This window comes from Amphiprion ocellaris, chromosome 19 (genome assembly GCF_022539595.1).
Source record: "Amphiprion ocellaris isolate individual 3 ecotype Okinawa chromosome 19, ASM2253959v1, whole genome shotgun sequence".
Classification (NCBI taxonomy): Eukaryota; Metazoa; Chordata; class Actinopteri; family Pomacentridae; genus Amphiprion; species Amphiprion ocellaris.
In genome coordinates, this window is record NC_072784.1 from 8,135,200 (window position 1) to 8,159,007 (window position 23,808).

Consider the following 23,808-nt stretch of genomic DNA (forward strand, 5'->3'; position numbering starts at 1 on the left):
TATTGGTTCCATAATCTGTTTAAACTTGATTGGAAGTTAGATTTCACATGGAAATTGTGGTTCAATAGTTGCTGAGACATTAAGATGTAAATTCAGAGGGCTCAGCAGAGTCATTAGGATTCATCTTTTTGGTACCATCACAGCAGACCTTGGCAATCACTGAGTCATGATTCTTGCATGGCTAAAAAGTAATTGTAAGGATAACAGTACAGGTGAACTGCTATCTGAATAGTAAGAAGGCATCCCTTATAGGCAGTTATATCTTGGAAATTATGTTTGCATAGAATTATAGTTTTGCTGATAGCAAAGTGAGACAATTAACCAAGAATTCAGACATGACATCAAAGCAAGTTTAAATGGATCCATTACTATACATAATACCACAGGTCAGGATGTCACACTTATTTTAGTTAAGGAGCCACTTACAGCCCAACTTGATCTCAAGTGGGTAAAATCATAGGACAATAACCTATAAATAACAAGAACTCCACATTTTACCCTTTGTTTTAGTGCAAAAAAGTACAATTCTGTAACTGTCCACATTTAATGAACTATCTTTTTACGAAAAAAAAGTGCAGTTTCAACAATATTATGCCTCAGTTTATCATTTACACATTACAACTAACAGATCGCAGAGTGTCTACAAAAGCATTAAACATTTAATCTCAGGTATCTGGAACTAAACAATAAAGTACTTTACTTTATGATCAAAACGATGTTAAGATCTAGAAATTATTTAAAATTTTACCGTTTTATAAATTTACAATGTGCAGTTAATGTCTTCTCTGTAATTTTTACACTTTGCAAAGTCATCCCATGGGTTGGATTGGACCCTCTGGTGGGCTGCTTTTGGCCCGCAAGCCACATGTTTGACACCCATGCCATAGGTTGTTAGGATGATGAAACAGTAGGGACTTTGCTCAGCCCAGACATCTTTAGATCTTAATCTAATTGCACTATTTTCAAGTTATTTTAAAGTAAAATGAATATGAAGTGTGAGACACTGTGGTCTGGACAAATTAAGGTCATCCCTTTTCTTTCTCTGCTCAGCTATATTTTACATTATTATCACTGGGAAAACGAGACAAGTGGTTCTCTAACAGCGTGTCTTCAAATTATTTATGAGAATTTCCAGCTCTAATCATATGTAAAAATCCTTTTAGAATCACTGAACTAGACCAGAGTTAGGAATGGGATTGATAGACGTTACAAATTATTAATACCAATTTATTTTTTAAAACATTTACACAGTACTTCAGATAAAATAATTGACAATAACTGGAGAGAATCTGCTGTCTGCACTGCTGATAAAGACACTGTCTAAAATGAAATGTTTATTCGGAATGCGATGTGAACTGACAGGAGGCTAAAACACTAGCAAAAGACGGAGGAAAAGCTGCGTGATGAGGGATTATGGCTGGTGAGATTTGGCTCTTTAGCAACACCGGCGTTAGCTGCATGACTGCAGTATAAGCTGAAGGAACAATGGAGCCTCTCACTAGCCTGTTTACAGGACACAGCAAATCCACATAAGCAGTGAAATGGCTCATACACTTCTAGACGCCAGGCATACTCGCACACTTTGTTTCACAAATATGCAGTTCCTACTTTTTATCCGGTTCTTTGTCTGTTGACCTGTCTGGATGTGACCAGCGCGCACACACACACACACACACACACACACACACACACACACACACACACACACACACACACACACACACACACACACACACACACACACACAACCACAGCGTCCTCATTTCACTGATACATACCCCAATAATTGCAAGGAACAGGTGGAATTGAATGATAGTGACATCTTTCCGTATTCTCCTTTTAGTCTGGATCAACATTTCTGCAGCTGCTTTAAAGAAATAACAAGCATTTCTTCATCTAACATGAGGTCAGAGACTGTAACAATACACTCTTCTACATGTTTTCCCTCTTGTTTGCTTAAGAAATTGAAACTCTGTCTCTTCTGTTGCTTCTATCACAGCTAATCATCATCAGATTAATTACAATAAATCCAAAAACAACTACTCAGAATATTCATAGGGCAAAAGAAACAGTTTTGCAGACAGTGAGAATATAATTTGTTTAGCCTGTCTCTCCTCTGGATGTCTTCTCAGCTCTTTTTCTCTGCCTATCTTCTACATCTGTCTAATTCCCACTTGTGCTTGCATGTATTCATGTGCTTAAGTATGTCAACACTCCGCAGGTGGCTGTGGTGATACCAGACACACACAAACGTAGACACACAAATTAGTCTATCCCTCCAAAACGATCATGTACAGCTGCTAGTGTGATTATGTGATTATGCGTGGTGGGTGTTGTTGATCTCAGGGGCTGTCGGAGCCTCCGAGGCTATCTGAGTGTGTTCGCCACTAGATGATTCCAATCATGGAGACAAAGCCCGCTAAACCTGTGGGACAGACGCACGCAGATAATGAAGATGAAGTCATTCTTTATACAGAACAGTTGGGAAATCCAACTGGGTGGCCAAATGTGTAATGAAAATAAAAGATTAGGACACACAAGGAAACGTGGACAAAGAAGATAATAAATGAGTGAAAGAAGATGAAGATGAGTAAGGATAGCAAGAGAGACAAAATGCCCTCAAAATCTGTGATGACAAGAAAAAATGGTTATTTCAAATGGTAACAATCATGATTAAGAAAAGTGAAAAATGTGCATTTATGATAGAAATGTGAGAAAGAGAGAGAATTTTGGACTGAGCCGACTCATTAACTCTCCTGAGGCTGTGTGATTAGCGTCAGACTGTATGTATTAGTGCCTCATTTGGGAAACAGGCGCAGCAGCTGCTTCAGTTCTGAGGAATCTACAGTAGTTGAGACTGAGGTTAGACACTGTAAAAGACCATGATGATGAGGGTGAAGCATATAAACATGTGCTAGTCGGCGCCCCCAAAATAAACGGAAAAACCAGTAAATGTGCAGATTATGGGCTTCTTCAAAGCTAATTAGCCGACTTTCTGCAGAATTTCCTCAATTTCAACACTATTTCTCCAGCCAGTACAAACAGACGACAATGGACTCAACACCAGACCTAACAAACTGAGGATGTGGGGAGCAACTCCAGAAAAAAGCAAAAGAAACACAAAAATAAAACTACATTTTCAACACTGCATAGAGGATTTTTTTTTGTGATCCCCAAGGAGGTTTTAGGAGGTTATAGGAGACAAAGTTGAAAGAGTGATAGGAAAATAAATCACATACGATCAATAAAATAAATGGAGCATGGCTCAAAAACACTGTACAGAGGAGTCTGCTTTCAGTAAATTGTTGGATTATACATCCAGCATGGTAAAATATCTTTCCAATACCTTTCCAGAATTGATGTTGCAGATTAGTGTGAAAAACAAGGAGTTTGTTGAGGCTGTAAAAATGTGACTAATTAAATATCCATTGCATGTAGAGCCACCAAATGTTGATTGTTTTTTTTTACTTCTTTGGTTTCTGTAATCAAATGAATTCAACTTGAATTTTCTCTGTGATTATAACATTGTAACTTTGCTAAATTGCACAAAAGACATTTCAGAATTGCCTTTACTTCTACGACGACACGAGGGTTAAATAATGGAAGGAAGATGGAAATAATCAGTTATACGTCACTAAGAGGTGAGGAGAGGGGGAGAAGTTGGCAAAGATGAGCGGTACGAATGAAAGGGTTGTGTGGGGATCTGGGGTAACCCTCTTGAGATGGGTTGCTGGAAAGCTGTTAGACAGTTATATGTGGAAAGAGGGTCGTTGCCAGAGGTGTGTAATCAGTGTGTTGTGTGATGATTTGTTCAGGCAGCAGAGAAATACTTTGAAGCCATTATGAGGCGTCAGGGGAGAGCTGACAGCTGTTTGTGTTGTTCATCGTGCTGAGAGAGAACATCAGCAGTGCTGTGATCTGCTCAGAGGGAAATCAGCACCAATTATCCTCTTCTCCTCACACTCTCTCTGTTTCTCTCCTCCTCTGCCCTTTTCATGTCCCGTCGCTGCAGAGCATGAGAACCAGTCGATGCTGATCACGTAAGGGCAGCTTGTGTTTTCGTCCCCTGCAAATCACATATAATCTACCATGTAGTCCACACATCTAACTATTATAACTCCTTATTGTTTGTGGTGCTTCTCCACCAGCGGAGAATCTGGTGCTGGCACGACTGAGAACACAAAGATTATCCAGTACTTTGCCAATGTTGGAGCTTCTGGGAGCAAAGCCTCAGACTCCAAGGCAAGTTTGTGTCCATATGCTTCAATTTGATTTCATTTGTTGTTGTCTTGTTGTAAGTAGTGTACATTTGTCTTGCCGCCTTCTTCTTCTTCTTCTTCTTCTTCTTCTCCTTCTTCTCCTCTCAGGGCTCCCTGGAGGACCAGATCATTCAGGCTAACCCAGTGCTGGAGGCATTTGGAAACGCCAAGACCATCAGGAATAACAACTCGTCACGCTTTGTAGGGACATACATACAAATATGCAGTCATGGTAAACATTATTAGACCACCCTTGTTTTCTTCAATTTTTTGTTTATTTTAATGCCTGGTACAACTAAAGGTGCATTTGTTTGGACAAATATAATGATAACAACAAAAGGAGTTCGTAAGTGTTTCATTTAAGAGCTGACATCTAGACATTTCCATGGTTTTCTTGATAATAACCAAAATCATTTAAGTTCTTCCATCAATAGTTATGGCATTATACTACCAAAAACAGCTTTTATTCATTCCATGTTTTCTTTTCTGTCTGTTTTAGTCCCATGATCCACACAGGAGTTAGTACTGATTCATAACCATTGTTTCTGATGACTGCATCCATGCATCTTGGCTGCTCTCCACCAGCTTCTGACATTGTTCTGCTGTCACAGCAGCCCATTCCTGTTGCACAAATTCTAACTAATTTGCTTTGTTTTTGGGCTTGTGGTTCTCCATTTTGCGTTTGATGATTTTCCACAGGTTTTCAATTGGATTTAGATCTGGTAATTGAGCAGGCCAAGGCATGGTTCCAATGTTCTGCTTCTCCATCCAGGCTTTAACTGACCTTGCCGTGTGGTAAGGAGCATTGTCTTGTTGGAAAATCCATTCATTGGAGGCAGGAAAGAGTTTTCCAGCTGAAGCAAGACGACTGTTTTCAAGAGTAGCCCTGTACATGACCCGGTTCATTTGCCCTTCACATAATTCTTTGTATTCTTCAGGTAATATACCTTTAGTTGTACCAGGCATTGAAATGAACAAGAAATTGAAGAAAACAAGGGTGGTCTAATAATTTTTTCAGTGGCTGTATCTGATCAACTTTTGCACCATCAGATTAAATGATTATTATATATTATGTGAAATGTTTCTCTGTGTGTCTTTGTTTAGGGAAAGTTCATCCGCATCCACTTTGGGCCGACAGCTAAGCTGGCTGGTGCTGACATCGAGTCCTGTGAGCGGATTTATTCTTTTATTACTTTGGATTTGGCTTTACCAGCGCTAAGGGACCTTGGTGAAATAACACACTTTGATTTTTATGTGCAGTTTTGTATGAAATGAAGTCATGATTCTGTGACAAATCATTAACTGTGAAATGAAACTAATTAGGATAAATGGCTCTCTATAAACTGTGTGTGTCTGTGGTGTTAGATCTCTTGGAAAAATCAAGGGTGATTTCCCAGCAGGCTGCTGAGAGAGGATATCACATTTCTACCAACTCCTGTCTGGAAAGAAGCCTGAACTTCTAGGTGAGACAGATAAAGCTGTCATTGACTGGAACTGCAACTTGAAATTGAGATCTTTTTCATTGCTGGAGACGTCTATTGTTTTACCATCAGTGTTGTAAAACTGAGATATAAACACATTTTATTGAAAGAAAAGCTTTTTGGAAAAAATAGCATGTTGTGTCAGATGTAATACCTGAACAGTTTGTGTGACTAAGAATGCTTGGAAAATAGCCTGTAAGCAGGTTAAATATGGTTTTGTGTGGAAGGGAAGCCCACATCCAGTGAGGCTGGGGCTCACAGATCAAACTGCAGACAGTAAGGCTCAAAATTAGTAAAAAAAAAAAAAAAAAAAAAAAAAAAAAGGAACTGTTTCTGCAGTGGAAGTAGCTCTTCTTAAAATGGTACACAGTGGGTCTGTTGCATAATTTTTTGTTTACTCCAGCGATCCGACTACTGCAAATATTATTACATTTAAGCTGCTTAACTTTAAACTCCTTGTAATACTACACTTTTTATGCCTGAAAGAAACTGTTCAGAGAAAACAGTGTTTGCTAAAAGTAAAAAAATTGTATTAACAGCTCTGATGATGCTCAATTTAATCCGACTTTTATCCAATGATTTAACTGTAGAAACTGTGAATCTGTGCAGCAGAAAAACATTAAGGTAAATAAAGCCAAAAGACATGTCAGAAGAATAAAAGAATCCATTAAGCCACAAGTGTACATTGCACACATTCCCTCTTTCAGTTTGGAGACTGTATGAATGCTGTGTGATGCCAGTTTTTTTGATAAAAAAAATAGGCGACACTGTACATTTGTTTCCTCAGCATGACACAGTATTAGAAAGCAGATATGTATGCATGAGAGACCAAGAGAAGGTGAAGCTGTGATACTGAAGAAGGCCGAGCTGAGCCTCAATGGGCTCCAGCCCTGCCTGCAAATAAATACAGAAGTGTGAACAATTAACTGTAAAGTAATAACAATATATAAGTAATAGAGATCTGAAAGTTGGAGATAAATCACTAGTATGGGTAAAGTTGTGAATAACCAGCTTACATTTGTATGTTAAAAGTAGTGGATACATGGTTAAAATAATGTTAAGGGTTGAACTTCACACTTAATGGATGAACTGTTAAAATAGTGAACTCAATGCATAAATACCTACACCAATCAGGCCAAACATTATGATCACCTGCCTCATATTGTGTTGGTCCCCTTTGTGCTACTAAAACTCCTCTGACCCAGTGGGGCATGGACTCAGGACCTCTGGGGATGTCCTGTGGCAGTGGATTCTGTGGGTCCTGTGGGTTGCAGGGTGGGACCTACCTAGATCAGGCTTATCCTGGCACATCCCAGAGAATGAATAAAATAGAATAGAATAGAATAGCCACTTTATTGTCAACCAGAACATACACTAGCTGGTGCATGTTATGAATGAAATTTCGCGCAAAAGCTCACAATCAGACTGGTAAAAAACAAAATGATTCGAGATAAAAACTATTTCAATATATACATGTAGAAACTATATAAATATATATAAATATGCACACACACACACGGGAAACATTGAATGTAGCAGCTGTTACAATCTACACTGAACCATGGATGCCCTGCCCAGGAGGATTATTGTGAATTCAAGAGTCTGATGGCTTGGGGGATGAAAGTGTTGCAGAACCAGGCTGTTTTTGCTCTGGTGTTCCAGAACCTCCTCCCAGAGGGGAGCAGGAGAACTGTCCATGGTGGGGGTGTGTGGAGTCTTTGATGGTGTTGCGGGCTCTGCTGAAATGTTGCTTGTGTGCAACATCCTGGATGGATGGAAGAGAAGTCCTGATCTTCTCTGCCGTCCTCACCACCCTCTGCAGCGACTTCCTGTCCGAGGCCCTGGAGCTCTTGTACCACAGATGCTCAATAAGATTTGGATCTTGGGAGTGTTGAAGCCGGGTGAAAGCCTTAGCTCTGTTGTGTTCCCTGGGATACTCCTGAGCAGTTTTTGTGGTGTGTCGGGGTGCATTGTCCTGCTGAGGTTGGCAGTTGGCATCACGGACTGCTGTTGCCATGGGAGATGGGGGGTTGCTTGACCTGTAATGTTTCGGTGTATGGTTCATGTCAAACATCCACATGAACATGAAGACTCAAGGTTTCCCAGCAGAACATTGCATTATAAGAAGATGATCGATGTTATTGATTTCACTTGTCAGTGGTCATAATATTGTGGCTGAGGAGCTGCTCCTCACTGATGTGAGTCGGGACCTGTTGGATTTGAATCTTTTCTGTGTGCTGAGTTTTTCACACTGTGCTGAGATTTTAAATCAAAAGCATAAAAACATTATGTTTTTGTGCGCCTTTGGTTATGTAAATATATTGGCCTGTGGAGGGTACTGTTGCCACACTTTGTGTAACTCTGATTTTCTCTCTGTGCTTGTGTGTCCACAGGAAGCCTTTGATGTCCTGGGCTTCACTCCTGAGGAGAAGATGAGTGTGTACAAGCTGACTGGAAGCATAATGCACTTTGGAAACATGAAGTTCAAACAGAAACCCAGAGAGGAGCAGGCTGATGTGGATTCCACTGAGGGTAGAAAAAGCCCACCTCACTCTGCCTCTCTTTACCACGTCCATGTGACCTACTTCTGGTCTTTTTACCCCTCTCCTTTTGCTTTGGACACATCTCTAAAAAGCTCTTTGTTCTGGTGTCTGAGCTCATGTTATTTTTGATTTATTTTTTTGCCTTCATCAATCACTGTGTCATTTGTGAAACGCTGTTCTAAGCTATTTTAATATAATATAGACGGAACATGCTAAAATATACCATAAATAAATAGATAAACTACAATAAAACCATGAGAATAAGAGTTTCAGTAATGTTTTAAAAGAAGCCACTGAAAGTCTGAGATTCTCTGGGAGGGGAAATCCATAGTTCAGGGGCAGTAAAGACAACATCACCTTTGGTCATAAGGAGACCAGCCAGCAACTGGTTATGAATATTTCCCTCACCGATACTAAAGTAAAGTTTGTTATAATCATCATGAAGGTGAATGTGTGGCAGAATGTGTAACTTCAGCCTTTCAAACATGACTTATGTGTTTGTATCTCTTATAGGTGGGCTACAACATTATAGGCTGGCTGGAGAAAAACAAAGACCCCCTGAATGAGACGGTGGTGGGGCTCTTCCAGAAGTCCTCCATGCCCCTGCTGGTCCTGTTCTTCAGAGAGGAGGAGGCTGCTGCAGGAACCAAGAAACAGAAGAAAGGTTCTTCCTTCCAAACTGTCTCCAACTTCTACCGGGTAACTCACAGACACACGGGATTGTCTAATAGGCACATCACTGATTGGGGCATATCCACGTGTATAGTTCATCTTTTCTTTGCTGTTTTGAAAAACTTCTAAAGCACATTTAGAAAGAGCCGTTCCAAAGTGAGTATTGTCTTGACTTATCCCACCTGCTACTGATGTTTCATAAAGCGTTTATTTACGTATCGCCACCAACGTTACTTTGAGTACAAAATTCACCTTTTTGTCAGTCAATCTCACTTCCGGAAACACCGTAAGAGCTGTTCCCATTCCAGCTGGGTGCTTATAAGCCTTTAAACATGATTAACGTTGAACAGCAACAGCGTGGAAACGTTTTTCTGCCGTCCTTACATGAAATCTCGGACTTCTCGGCTGCTTCTCCCTCACGTCACGCACCCTCTTCTTAGATAAGCACTTCCTGTGCCGCTGGACTGGTGCCAAAATAAAAGCCCGGAACATTTATTTTTAAAAAAAAGTACACCTTCAAAATATAAGCATAAAGGGAACGGTTGTTTTAACACTGGCAAAACAAAGGCTTGCAAAACATGATGAATTGATTAACAGACCTGTATTAGAGTAATTTACAGTGAGTATGTTCTTAACTTGAAATATTATGTATGTAACAGTAATTTTACAGGCAGTGCAACAAGAACAGAAGGCGACCTGTCTTGTACATCAACATGGAATTTATTTTCATTTTAGTTTCAGATGAATGTTTCACATTTTGTACAAAATCATTAGAAAATGCCCGACACTCCACACTCCCATTGTTAATCCTCATCTGTTAGCCTCAAACACCAAAGGATTAATGGGAAATCATGCAGTATCCCGGACTCCGCCTGACCATCAGTCATTTTACAACCCACGGTTCACTCCAACGCCAAACACCCGCCGTCCCAGAGCGTAAAGCCTCGAAGCCGCGACCTGACGGCATGGTACGGTGGTATCTCGCCACGTCTAGTAACATACAGAGTAGAGATACAGTAGGATGAGGAGTAAAGCCGAGACTAAGGATTGCCTTTCTCAACTGATCACCACCATGTCTTTGATGTATGGACACTGCACCACGTGAAAACCACCATGCATGTTTTCATACGCATGACATATAATTGTTTATGATTAGTTATGCAGATTTAAAAAACGATCAATAATATCAGTTTAAAACCATGATGACCGCAGGCCTGACGAGGGGTGGGGGGACGGTTCACTTAGCCGGTTTGGTTGAGGTAAAAGTGCACGGGGGGGAAGTGGAAGCTGACTACTAGATGTTTTGCAAATGTACATGCCCAGCACATGCACACACACACACACGTACGAAGTAGGGTCTCAAGCGCACAGACACACAGTCTTTATCGCAAACACCTCTAAAGCTTCTGAATCGTTCTTTTAAGGGTGACAGACCCCACGCTCTTGGCAGGGCAGTGTTCGACTGTGTGTGAGAGAGGAAAGGGGTCAGAAAAGATAGTACACACCCTCGATTAAGATCCAACAACTGAAAATAGATTTTATTAAGCCAATGCAAAGAGACCCCCCCCCCTCAGAAAGAAGACAACCATGTCGCTGGGGCAGAGAGGCACTTACACAATCACTTTCATTTTACACAGTGCTTGCACCTGTGTGTGTGTGTGTGTCTCAAGAAAAGACACAGCTACATATTTTGATCACACTCACATTCACAGATACTCGTTTTCACATTGGAGCATGTTTTTTTTTAGCGGTTGGCACATGTACATGCAAAGCTTCAGTTTGACCCGCGCAGGCGAAACTGAGGGAGAAGAAAGGAAGGGAGAAAAAGATGTATGTGTACAGACGAACGCACGGAAAGACCGACAGACAGGCTCTTCAACACTTTGAGTGTAATAATAAAAAAAAAAAGAAAAATAAAACACTTTCCATCTGCGATCCTGTCCCTGCCCCCCTTGTGTCACGTGTTTGTAGCAGCACCAGAGGAGCCCTCTGATTGGTGGGTACAGCCAACCGTTAAGTCAGTCAGTTTCAAGGATGAGCGGCGGCTGCTCGTTCTCCTCCTCTAAGCGTAAGTCGTTAAGGTCGTCTTCTAGCCCGGCCCCTCCCACGGCACCCTGTTCTTCACAGTAACCTAGGAAACAAGAGTTCCAAAGTCAGAAAACAAACAACTTCAGAAGAGACTTCTTTGACTGTAAACCTGAAGATGGACTCGTTTGCGCAACACTGGGATGGATGGGTGAGATATGTGAGGCCTTTGAGACCCGATTTTGAGGAATGACTGCGTGAATATGGACTCAAAATCTTTTAACAGAAGGAAATATTCTTATGTTTGATTTATTGATTTTTAAAAATTGATTATTTACTTTGAAATCCTGCATGCCAAGGCAATAATAAGCTGCTATAAATGTTGCATTTACACCTCCTCTCTGGGTGTATATAGTTTGTGTATATCTGTCTAATTTTTCAGATGTAAACATCTAATTTCTTTCAATAAAAAGAGAATTTTTTTATTCTCTGGTGTCCCAAAGAGGAAATAAGAATCAGTGACATCGCTGCATGAAGCAGGACCAGAGTTCTGATCCACCGCTCTAACGTCAGTTCAGTTTGAAGGCATTCGCTCTGTTGGTGTAAACAAACAGTCCAGACAGCCTGAAGCTGGAGTGAAGCCACCAGGAATCAAACCTGTGACCTTTCCATCTAGTTAAAACACTACCACATCCACAACCTTCTTACGGTGATGATTTCTGGAATTTCTGCAGAAATCTGAGCTTCATTTTGATGGAAACCTGGTGTGGATCGACACCTCTGAAATCTATGAAACATATGAAATATATTTGCACTTCCACTGAAAACTTGTTCTTTTTCTGACTCCAGAAAAAGAACAAGAAGAAAATAAAACATTTTCTTCTGCGTGAGGCTTATTACAGCTGACAAAGGATACAGGAAGATAAGTGGCCAACTAAAACTGAGCTGAAACAACAGTTGCAGCAGTAAACAGGTCGTATAGAACAAACCATAGTGCCAATAATCAGAGCTGCAGTGACTCACCCCCTAAAATGAGGCCACAGACAGTGCACTATTTTCACAATCTATCTCTGAAGAACAGAAAAACAGGCAGGTGTTTCAAACTTGGCACAGGGGGTATAAAGGGAAAGCAAGAGTTTCTATGACAACTCAGACAGTGTGAAGGGCAGTGCCTAAATTTAACCTCTACAGATGGCATCCAAAACAATTTAAAAAAAAAAAAATTCTGTAAAATACTGAGTCATGATGAAGATTCAAAGCACGCTGCTAAAATCACACAAGAGTTTCCAAAGAAAACAGAAGTGAAACTGTGACTTTGTTGCCTAACTTGAATCTAAGTGAACACTTTTGGGGCATTTTAAAGAGAAATGTAGACCAGCACAACCCTTCCAGCAAAGAGCTGCTGAAAAAGTCTTTAAAGAATGGCAGAACATCTCTCCAGAAACACGGGCAAGACCAGTATCCTTCATGATGAGGAGGATTGAGCCCATCATCAACAATAAAAGAGGTCCAATAATGTACTGAAAAATAAAAGATTTAAATCATAAACTAATATATCTTATATGCTTTGGTACCTGTATATTTAATATAATAAATCTATACAGGGGGTCCTTGACTTACGTTGGAGTTCCGTTCCTATGGATCGATGTTAGTCAATTTCCGCCATAAGTCGGAACTCCGGCAAAAATGTAAACAAAGCCGTTACGTGCATCTCTATATCGATCAGTTCTTTGGAAAAGTCATTAATACCAATGACTTTCATGCATGTATGAGTCATTTTATAAGAAGATAATAGAATATTGTAACAGACCGACATTGTTGTTGATGTTGAGGTTTCAATGTCTGAGATTTACCTAATGTCAATGAACGTGCCATGTTTAGTTTACTCACCTCTGACTGGCTGAGAGTCAGCAGTAGTGTATGTTGGAACGGTGGCTAACTCTGGAGCTAAGTAATAGGTTTTTTTTAGTTATTTTGGTGTTGGCTACGGCCCACAGTAGCCTGTGTGAAGGTTCAGTTAACAACCAGAGAAACAGATGAAGTCTCACTCATTCATCACAGAGGGTTGCAACAATATGTTGCACTGTTTTTACAACCTGATCGATGTTTGTTGGTGTTTTGCCCTGTTCCGAACACTTTATTCTGTCTAATTTCACTTCCATGGAGATGGCTTTCCTTTTCTTTGAAGCACTGCCATCAGAAGAGTCTGACTTACACTTGGGAGCCATAATGAAGGACAGAAAGTTAGCGAACGTAGCAAAATCCGAGGTGGCGTACAACCGATGAATATAAACAAAGCCATTTTATAGTGCAGCGTGACGACGTATTCGCCCGCTCTGCTCGTCAACTAGTTCCACGTAACCAGTTCCAACGTAATGACGAAACGCCGGACGTTAAACCAAGGACCGGCCCATAACCAGTTCCGACATAGCAACGAAACGCTGTAGGTCGAGGACGTCGTAAACTGAGGACCCCCTGTATTAAATGATCTTAAATGGTTAGCTTGTAATTTCACATATGTGCAAATATTCTGCTGTTTAATTGTGAAATAATGCAATGTAAGGTGATACAACTTTAAATCATTTGACATGTAACTGATATTGCACAGGGGTATACGCACATCATCTGTATACTGTATTTTTCCAATAACAAATGAAACAAGAGTAAAGATTTACTGTGGTTTAATTGAGTTGGGAGTCCCCCAGTTTTGTGTATTTCACCCGTAATCAGATCCACATTACATTACTGTCCTCAGGAAGGTTTCTAGACAACTAAACTAACATATAATGTGTGACAATGAAAGAAAATGATGAGGAAAATAAGAAAAAAAGAAGTGTTACTTGTAAATGTTTGTGTCACCAACCTTTAGTGACAGCAGCACTGTAGGTTTGGGTCACAAGTGGGCGATCATGCGTTCCCGGCTCCAGGATCTCATTCGGGGGCTCCGCAGTGCCGTCTAACCTGAGGTCAATAGCAGAAACTCTCAGTTTTCTTCTCAAAAACACAGCCAGTAGTTTGTACAGAGCTTCAGATAATAGTTTTTACTGAGCTGTCCATCATTACTCTTCTTCTGTGTGTTTGTTACCTGTGCTGCTTCATAAGTGTACACTCTCCTCCTTCTTGTGGATCCAGGTTGTACAAATACAGGTAACCATCGGCCGCCGCAACCAACAACCTGGGAATCTTCTGAATGCTAATTTAAAACAATGGAAATGGAGAGCCACAAAATTTATAATTAAAATCAATAAATCTGATGGATTACATGGTAAATATAGCACAATGCAAACTGAATGAAAAGCACAAGACAGATGAAGTTTCTGTGGAGTTGTTTTTCTTCTGCAAAAGGATTCCAGTTTTGTGAGGTCAACTGGGCTTGGGTCTTGCATGCACTGCTCTTTAAAGGAATATTCACAGATTTTTAATGACATTTTGTTCAAGGAACTGTGAGGGCAAACCCTTCAGCTTGCACCGCTTAAGGTGGAGTGTGAAGTGCAGCTTTTTATCTTCAGCTTCTTAACAAACGTCGTGTTTGCTTCCAGAATTTGCTGATATTTAATCAAATCAATTCTTCCCGCTCCAAGTGAAATGTTTCCTATGCCACTGGCAGCATAAGCACCCTTATGCTGACCATTTGGAGAGGAGAGGTGTTCGCTTCATAAAATTCTGCACCTTTATTGCTCAATGCAGCCAGACAGCTCTATTTCGACCAAATCAGTCTAGAGGATTTGCTTCCAAAATCCATCAGGTTTCCTGAGATGTTGAGGATGCAGGGAAGCTTTTCTTTTAATGACTCTTCCATTCAAGATCATAATTGTGCAGGTATCTCTGCACAATAGAACACCTCCAGAGTCTGAGAAATCTTCCTGAAGCTCTTTGCAGTCAACTGCGGGCTTTGATTTGCCTTTCTAGCGATCCTACAAGCTATTGGAAGATTCATTGTGTCTTCCTGACCTCAACTTGACCTCCTGTTGCTGTTGATCGCCATCTCTTAATCACATTAGGAACTGAGGAAATAGCTACCTGCTATCTTTTTGGAACTGTTTCCTGCTTTGTGGTTTTTAATTACCTCAGATTTTTACTTTCCCTTCATCACATTTTTTTCTAGTGTGAAATTTGTATACTTACACAGCTAAGGCGCAGATGTTCTTATGTCCGCAGAAAGGCAGACGTACGGTGGCAAAGGCTCGCCCCTGGGTGAACATTTCTGTAACCTGGGAAGGCAGATAGGTGGTGGATGCCATCAAGACCTTTCCCAGGTAACCTCCCCATGTGGTGGGCTCCTCGGCTGGCCTGAACACACACACACACACACACATACACACAATGTGAGACAACTGTGGTTTTTTGAAGAACATGAAGCATATCGTAGTTACTGTGGATCAACATTCTCACTGGCTACGAACAATTCAAAACGATGACTTCATATCGTTAGTACAGTTGTTTTACTGGTCATGTTACCAAAGTTCACTTCAAATTTGCTTAGAATACAAGTTTTGTTACAAGTTAGTTAGCCGAGTAGCACCTACTTTCGAATTCCTAATTCTGCATAATCCTATCTCCACATGACTGCAAATCAGTGAAACCTCACTGATTGTTGAACCTTATATTAATGTCTGAATGAATGAATAATGAAGCTTTCTCAAGACAGAAAGGTACTTACACATACTTCTCCTTCTGTGTCTCTAGTTTGAAGATGTGGACTGTCTCTGTGTTGCTGGAGGCAGAGAGATACAGGCCCTCCATGCTGAACGCCAACGAACAGATGCTCACACATCTGTGACAAGAAAACACACATACAGAGAAGCTGCTGAACACAAACGCACGGTGTATACAAACACATGCACAAACGCATAAACGCTGCTGTTCTACCTCTTGACTCCTCGCCTAAACTCAAAGAGCTTCTGTCCCTCGGGGATGGAGAAGACGCGGATGACTGTACCCTGGGAGAAAGAGAAAGACCCAAGATGCACGTAACTCTTGAAAAGGCTGCAAAAACAAGAATCCCTAAATGCTCAGGCGAAAGAAAAATATAAGCTACACAGACAACAGGTCAGTGTACTGTAGAGAAGCAGCCCTACCTTCTCTGAGGCTGTGGCCAGTTTGGTTCCACTAGCATCAAATGCTAGGGCTGCTAATGGGCTGTCGTGGGCTGGAATCATATTTGCTGCTCGCTGAAAAGACACAACAGTGAGAGATAAAAAAAAAAGATAAACGATTGATGAACCTAAGAAATCAAACCTCAGCAATACTTACAAGTCTTTAGTGGCCTGATATAAAAATCGTAAGTCTTAATGTAAGATATACAGTAAAAAAAATTTGGTTCAGATACTTCAGATTAACTCTATAAAACCTTAGGCTATTTTAAGGGTAATTTTACCATATTTAAGCTCTTATGTCATTGGAAAGGTTAGCAATAAATGCTCTATCGTGTTTTTTTTTTTTTTAAACAGTCTAAGTCTTTTGCCCCACAACTTAACTTCACTGCTAAACAAGAGGCCCCCCATTGGTCACTTTGCTTTGGCCTCTCCATCGTCTAGGAATGCCGCTGCCTACATGTGCACAGGTGACCTTGACTCATCTCTATTGGATATATGCAGAATTTTGCTATAATTATAATATTACCCTAATCCTCATTAGGGTCCAGACACCCATTCATCAAAATTACTTTATTTTACATTTCATTTAAAAGTATTCCAAAAATAACAGTGTGCACAGATTCTGTAAAAAACAAATTAATCTGCACTTCTCAGCACAACTGACAAGTCATGACTGACTCAGCTGTGACCAACAGTCACATGACAAAAATTCAGGGACTTGTCGACACTTCAGCACACACTCATGCAACTGTTGTTGTTGGAAAGGTCAAGTTTGTGCAATTCCATTTGATACTTGATATGTGCTACACTTCTCTGTAATAAATACTTGGAGAACTATTCATCTGGGAAGAATGGGGGTCCATTTGGACACAAAGCGTGTCTTTCAGGCTCTATGGGTTATTAATAAAAAGATATTGTTAGTTTGAGATGTTTGTGTTCACCTACCAAGTTGACTGTGTCAAACACCTGGACCTCTCCTATCGTAGCACTGCCTGGGTACGCCAGGTAGCAGTTATCATTACTGATGGAGAGGGCACACAATCCTGGGAAGATAGGAGCACAAATACAAACTACTTTACAAGGGAAGACATAAAAAAACAGACATCACATTTATCTGAACTTGACAATAAGTGAAACTGAAAATCTAATAAGATATCAGATACATTGTGAAACTGAAATAATCTAAGTGCTGATAATAGTTTAGATAGATAGATAGATAGATAGATAGATAGATAGATAGATAGATAGATAGATAGATAGATAGATAGATAGATAGATAGATAGATAGATAGATAGATAGATAGATAGATAGATAGATAGATAGATAGATACTTTATTAATCCCGAGGGAAATTCAAGTGTTCAGCAGCTTTAGTACATACTCTGAAAAACTTGCTGTACAATACTATAAAAAACACTTCTAGTGTTTTTCTTGTTTCATGTATGCCATAGAACTCAGACAGCAACCACAACATTTGACCTTGAGGCCATCACACAATATGGAACTAATGATGAATATGTTGAAAAAAAAAATGAAAGAGAAACGCAAGTCCTGAAAAACCTGAGAAATCGCGGCTCTCATCTTTCACTATGACTATGTATTTAAGAAGCGGCATGTTATTAGTTTGAACATTTAATTACAGATGTTGTCATTTTACTTCATTACTCTGCCAAGGAACGGTGGAGGAATGTGACCATCAGCGTCTGTCTGTCTGTCTGTCTGTCTGTGAGCAACATTACTCAAAAACGGATTTGGATGAAATTTTCAGGGAAGGTCAGAAATGACACAAGGACCAAGTGATTAGATTTTGGAACAGATGTGGCTTATAATCTGGATACACGGATTTGTTAAGGATTTCTGTATCATTGCAAGATAGCGTCACTGTAACTATGACAACAAGTGAACACTACGTCAGCTGCCTGCTGATGATCACATGATTGTGATCCTACTACAAATCCATTGTTGTGGACTTATTGGGACTCAACCATCGGAAATGATACAAGGAACAACTGATTAAATTGTGGGGGTTTTTCCGAGTCTCATCAATTCCTGCCACCCGCTACATATTTAGGTCACACAATTTGGTATCCACACATGACATACACATGCATAACACATGACTGTGCTCAGCATGAGGTCATTTTGTTTGTGGGTACATCTATATTAAATGGCCACGTTCTACAGTGCCGTGATTCCTGCCACAAATTCTTTCAAGATTTTAATGATTCAACGGCTGAGCAGCCTTGGTGGAGTACTGCGCTCTCCAAGTGCCTTTCTTGATATTGTTTCGTGTAGATGACATGCGATGACATACTGCCTGGATTTAGTCACACTCACCTGAAGGATTGGGTGGAGTCTCTCTGATAGTATGCAGCACTTTCATGTCTCGGATGTTGTGAATGTAAAGTGACTCCTCCAGACATACTATCAGTCTCTGCAGAGGAACAACACCTCATCAACAGTGCTGCCGAAATCAACATTTTACCGAAGTGTCGCATAGTCGTCTTTGCAAGGCAAAAAAGCCTCATGAATACCATGTGATGTATTCAAACTAAGGAAATGTGACAGATGGGAACTCTCCTTTGACCTTGTCTTCCTACCTGTCTGTTGAGTTTGACAGCCAGTATGGTGTTCGAATAGGAGTAGTTGCAGATCTCAGTTCCCTTCTTGAAGTGACAGACTTTGAGCTTCCTTGGGGCCTTCAGGCTCACTATGGCCACCAGGCTGCTGGAGAACAGACGCTCCACAATACACACATCCTCCGTGTCAGCTGCAGGGACGCACACATAAATCATCACTACACAGGGTTTGCTCAGGAATGTTTTCTAATCACTTTTATGATGAAAGGATTAGATCATTTTAAAAAGCTTGGGATGTGATATGCAAATGAAAGCATCGCATAATAACCACAATGAGGCAAATAAGCTGAATCACAAAGGAACAGGAGGTTGTTTTTTAACTTTTCGGTCGGATGAAAGATCTGTGCCACTTTTAATGAACATATCTGGAAGCTTTTAAGCACAATCTATATAGCCCTTTTCAGCTATGCACTACTTTCCATCAATCCGACAGCTACCCTGCTCATTTTACCGTAGAAGTTGCAAAAGCAATTGTTACTCGCTTAGATTATGCCTTCAATGCAGCACAAATTTGATGTGCAGCCAGTCGTATTAAGAGACAAGCATACACAAGCGATCTATTTGGAACAGTACAAAGCGATTTAGGGAAGGATTTTCTTTATATATCAGCACCAATATTTGCCCAAAGCATCCAAAAACAATGACAGATTGAGTCCTGAGCTCCATCCAGGATCATTATGTGATTCTTGGTAAAGTAGTAGTTAGAATTAGCTACTAGTTGTGTTTATTAATGGATTATATATATCACTTGATGTACTTCTGTGTATGACAAAAATCATCTGTACCATGGCTCTCTCTACTACTGTGATGTCTGAAATAAGCTGCATCATCATTTGACAGACTGATACATTGTTCCTTGCTCCATGTCTGAAAAGGGCTTATGGGTAATGAATGCATAAGAGATGTGCTCATGAACTCTATAGACCTCCCTTTCACTATAAAACCCAGGTCTACTACACAAGTCAATTTTAACAGGATTCTTTAAAAAATACAGGGTAGCTTACCATACATAAGTACAAATCCTACTACAATATATGCAAACCAAATATCAATAAGAAAGCTAGTTGTTAAAGTGTATAGTTACAAGAAAGTGCTGACAATGTTATTAATATTTAAAGTAAAAGCAATGCAGTAGTGATTGTATCCGGTCTATACCACATGCATTAAACACAACAGCTCTAAAAAAAAATATGACTGAGCAATAATTGAACAGAGTGACAATAACAATCAGTGATGATGACACGAAACGTGTAGCTGGCATTGGGAAACCAAGAAGAGAGCTTAGAGAATACTTACTACATTCATATATCTGCTCCAATTTGTCCACAGAGGACAGGGAGAAAAACTTGTAGCCTGATTTGGTGCCAACAGCTAAGGACCTATATCAAACACCCAAACAGAAATAACAGCAGTGACCAACCATTGCATCAGCGAGCTATTACCCTTCAACACACAGTGAATACTGACGAACTCTGTGGTCATTACTGCAGCCCAGACGGGTTAAAACTGAAGTAGAGATCGGCCTTTTAGTCTGATTTCAGTGACCTCAGCGGTGTCTGTGTCACAACATATATTAGATATAATATGTAGATTGAGACGATGGTTACGACTGGGGCTGTTTTGCAATAACGCCATGCCACTGTGATCTAGAGCAGTCTTCAGTACATTTAGCGGAATACCACAGAGTTCTGTGGTCTAGCTACATGTCGTACTTAATCATGTCAAAAAAGGGAACAGCACTGTGTTTAAGTTTGCGACTTTGACAGCAACATCCAACAGTCCTCCAATAATAACGGTACTATTGAAAAATATCAACCATTAAACACAAAACCGACACGAATTCACTCTGACTTAAGCTAGTTCTATCTGTAGTCAGTATATATTGGTCAGAACAATCTTTAACCAGGCTATTTACAAGTTACATGACACCTAACCTACATGTATGTGTATTGTGTCTAAAGTTAGCCTTCGACCACACAGCATCATGTTAGCTACAAAGCTATGCTAGTGAGGGGTTATAAAATAGTATCTAGACAGTTTGTTTGGCTAGCTTAAATCGCTAGTTGTCCTTTCTAATGTGAGAAACCACAGGCAGGACATTTTACACAGAGCCTGGTGACCCCGTTAGCTGCCCAGACATGTCCACACTTAGCTAGCTAACGTAAACTAGCTTGACAGCACAGGCCATCGGATCCCAGGCACTCTCCCCGGCCCTGCCTTACGTGTTGTCCTGGTTAAAGTTGGCGAAGAGGAGCTGGCTTCCGCCAGCGTCCCCGCTTTGACTGGCCAAGTTCATGGGCTCGGCACCATCGACATATAAAGCTCCAGTAGAAATAGCAGCAGTTGGACTGGGATTAGTACAGTGGTAAGCGTTCAGCTTCAATGGACCATCTCTGTTTCAGCCCTGCTGTACTGATTGTTGTTGTTTTTCGTTGAGCTGTTGCTCACCCTTACTGCGCATGCTCGAAGGCCACGGCGTGCTCAGAAATTTAAAGGGCCAGAAGAGTTCTTATGACACGTCTGTCCTGGTGAAAACGGGCGCATTATATAGTGATAAAGTGGCACTGTGACTGTTTCTGATGTCTCTGTCAAAACGGGAAGAAACCAGGAGAAAACATGTATCTCTCAGAAAGACCCTGGTATACAATAACATACAGTGCAGTAACTGTGGACGATTTGATGTGTCAGCGCCCTCCATCGTCAACATGTACAAAAGACATCCAAAATGATTGTGCTTTGACCTGATAAGTAATAGATCACAAAAGAAGAATGCAAACGTTTGGTGATGTCAGTGGGTCAGAGGCTTGATGCACTTATTGCAAGCAAAGGATCTGCAACTAAATATCAAATCTTGTTCACTTTACACAAGATGCAACCAAACTGATTGGGAGATCCTTCATCATTCAGCAAGACAATGACCCAAAACAACAAATGAGTTCATCAGGGGCAAGAAGTGGAAGGTTTTAGATGGGCCAAGTCAATCTCCACACTTAAACTCTATACAGCTGCATTTTACTTGCTAAAGAGGAGGCTGAAGGGAGTAACCCCCCAAAACAAACAACTGAAAGAGGCTGCAGTGAAAACCGGGATAACCATCACAACAGAAGAATGCAAATGTTTGTGATGCCAATGGGTCGCAGGCGTGACAACGGATTTGCAACTGAATACGAAGTCTTATTCACTTAAATCTATTTAAACTCTATCTGTTCCAGTACTTTTGCTAACCTAAAAATTTGGTGTTACCTTACAAATAATGCTATTTTCTAAGCTGTGCATCAGATCCAGATGTAAATACCTGGAAATAAAAGCTGAAATGTCAGTCTCTTGTCTCATATTCATTATATGATCTCAAACCCTAAGGTTTTCAGTCTACAGCAAAAATAAAGGAATTGACCTCACTGTTCCAATACTTACGGAGGGGAGTGTTGACTTTACAACAGAAATGACTGCACAATTGTACAGTATCACCAAAATTACAAATTATTTCAAATGAACGACAAGGTATTTGGTCCTGTGTCAAATTCAAAATTAACAGTTCAAATTTTACTAGATTAAAAAATACAGGCCTGCAGTTGGAATTCACTGCAACAAAAGTCAGCACACCTTTCATTCCTGAATCTTCTATCTTTTTATTAGTTTATATATCCACCATCATTTTTTGATTACAGGCTCAATCTTCCTTAGCATGGAAGATACAAATTTCTGATGTTCTGTCATATTTCAGAGACTAGGAGGTTGGTTTGCTCTACATTTTTCTTTAAAATCCCCAAAAAGTGTACTTTTGGATTCAAGTCAGATGACACACTTGTCCAGGTTATAGTTTTCCCCTTTTCATCTTTACAAACGCTTGTGTGATCTCGGCAGTGTGCTTTGGATCATTGTTATGCTGGAATAGTCTTCTCCTGCCAGTAATTAGGTGTATCCACAGTCATGCATGGTGCCATCGACAAATATCATCTTCACAACACCTTTTGCATTCAGGCAGCCCTGTATCATCTCTCTCTTGTTCTTGCTTCATTTTCAGGACTAGGTATTTAACTGTTTTTAATTTATCTTAGTGCCAATATTTATCTGTTTAGTGTCAAAGAGCAAGAAAAGATTGATCGAATTTGATGTCATGCAGCGCCGCTTACACTGTTTGAGATCTCACAGACAGTCAGATTTCCGTTTATAATCCCTGTGCCAAGTGTGAAGCACCTGCCTGTCTGTTTTGCAGAGTTGGATTGTGAAAGTAATGCAATGTCTGTGGTGAGGACGACTACTGTAGCTCTGATTAATGGTATTATGCTTTATTCTGTACCTCCTGACTGCTGCAACTGTGTTTCCATGGATTTTAGTTAGATCTTGCAGGGAACACCCTGGACAAGTCACCAGTCTATCACAGGACTACATATACAGACAAACAATCACACTCACATTCACACCTATGGACAATTTAGAATCACCAGTTAACCTGAGCATGTTTTTTGGACTGTGGGAGGAAGCCGGAGTATTCGGAGAAAACCCACACATGCACAGGCAGAACATGCAAACTCCATATAGAAAGATCCCAGGCTGGGACACGAACCGGGGATCTTCCAGCTACAAGGTGACAGTGCTAACCATCGAGCCACTCTGCAACCCAATCCAAAAATCAAATATCCCAAAAATATTTCATACTATTTATTGTTTAAGTTTAAAGCCAGTATAAAAATACATCTTTTATTACTTGTAAGCAATGAATATGTTTGCACACGTTTTATTAGTTAGTCTGTATGATTCATGTTTAGTTGAAGCTCCTGTACAGACTCGAAAAGACAGTAAGAAAGAAATCTACTTTAAAGATTTTTGGAAACAAATGGTACAGACTGCTGAACACTGCAAGACTGATCCAGAACCTGCAGCCAGATTAAAGAAACCAAAGGCTGGATGAAAACAATGTGATGTCTCAACCAGGTGGATGTCTAGGATGTCAAAGCAGAGAATTATGTGCAAGTTTTGTAATTATTTTATGAGCTATATCAAACTTTAAAGCACCCTCATTAAACTGTATCAATAAGTAATGTATTCAATTTGAAAGTCACTGTAAACCTATATTACTAGACAGCACCCTT

The 23,808-nt window shown here is 40.3% G+C and overlaps 1 protein-coding gene across 2 annotated transcripts; it reads right to left on the reverse strand.

The window, feature by feature from the left end:
- Positions 1-9,654: 9,654 nt before the first annotated feature.
- Positions 9,655-21,171, reverse strand: wipi2 (WD repeat domain, phosphoinositide interacting 2). Of its 2 annotated transcripts, none has more exons than XM_023294759.3 (12): positions 20,938-21,171; positions 20,012-20,094; positions 18,677-18,846; positions 18,414-18,510; positions 17,022-17,119; positions 16,059-16,151; positions 15,850-15,920; positions 15,647-15,754; positions 15,106-15,270; positions 14,066-14,173; positions 13,844-13,941; positions 9,655-11,086 (listed from the first exon to the last, which is right to left on the reverse strand). In XM_023294759.3, the coding sequence occupies exons 1-12, from the start codon at positions 21,009-21,011 to the stop codon at positions 10,974-10,976; spliced, it is 1,278 nt and encodes a 425-aa protein (XP_023150527.1). In that variant the 5' UTR covers positions 21,012-21,171; the 3' UTR covers positions 9,655-10,973. The 2 variants fall into 2 exon arrangements, with proteins under 2 accessions (XP_023150527.1, XP_023150525.1); XM_023294757.3 differs by having other exon boundaries at positions 15,641-15,754; positions 20,938-21,170.
- Between the last annotated feature and the right edge of the window lie 2,637 nt (positions 21,172-23,808).

Excerpts from the sequence above, each read along its gene's own strand:
- wipi2 (XM_023294757.3), bottom strand. The coding sequence starts at position 21,011 with ATGAACTTGGCCAGTCAAAGCGGGGACGCTGGCGGAAGCCAGCTCCTC. Across the intron at positions 18,511-18,676 it reads CTGTCAAACTCAACAGACAG|AGACTGATAGTATGTCTGGA; the intron begins GTAGGAAGACAA and ends GTTCCTCTGCAG. Across the intron at positions 17,120-18,413 it reads GACTCCACCCAATCCTTCAG|GATTGTGTGCCCTCTCCATC; the intron begins GTGAGTGTGACT and ends CTATCTTCCCAG.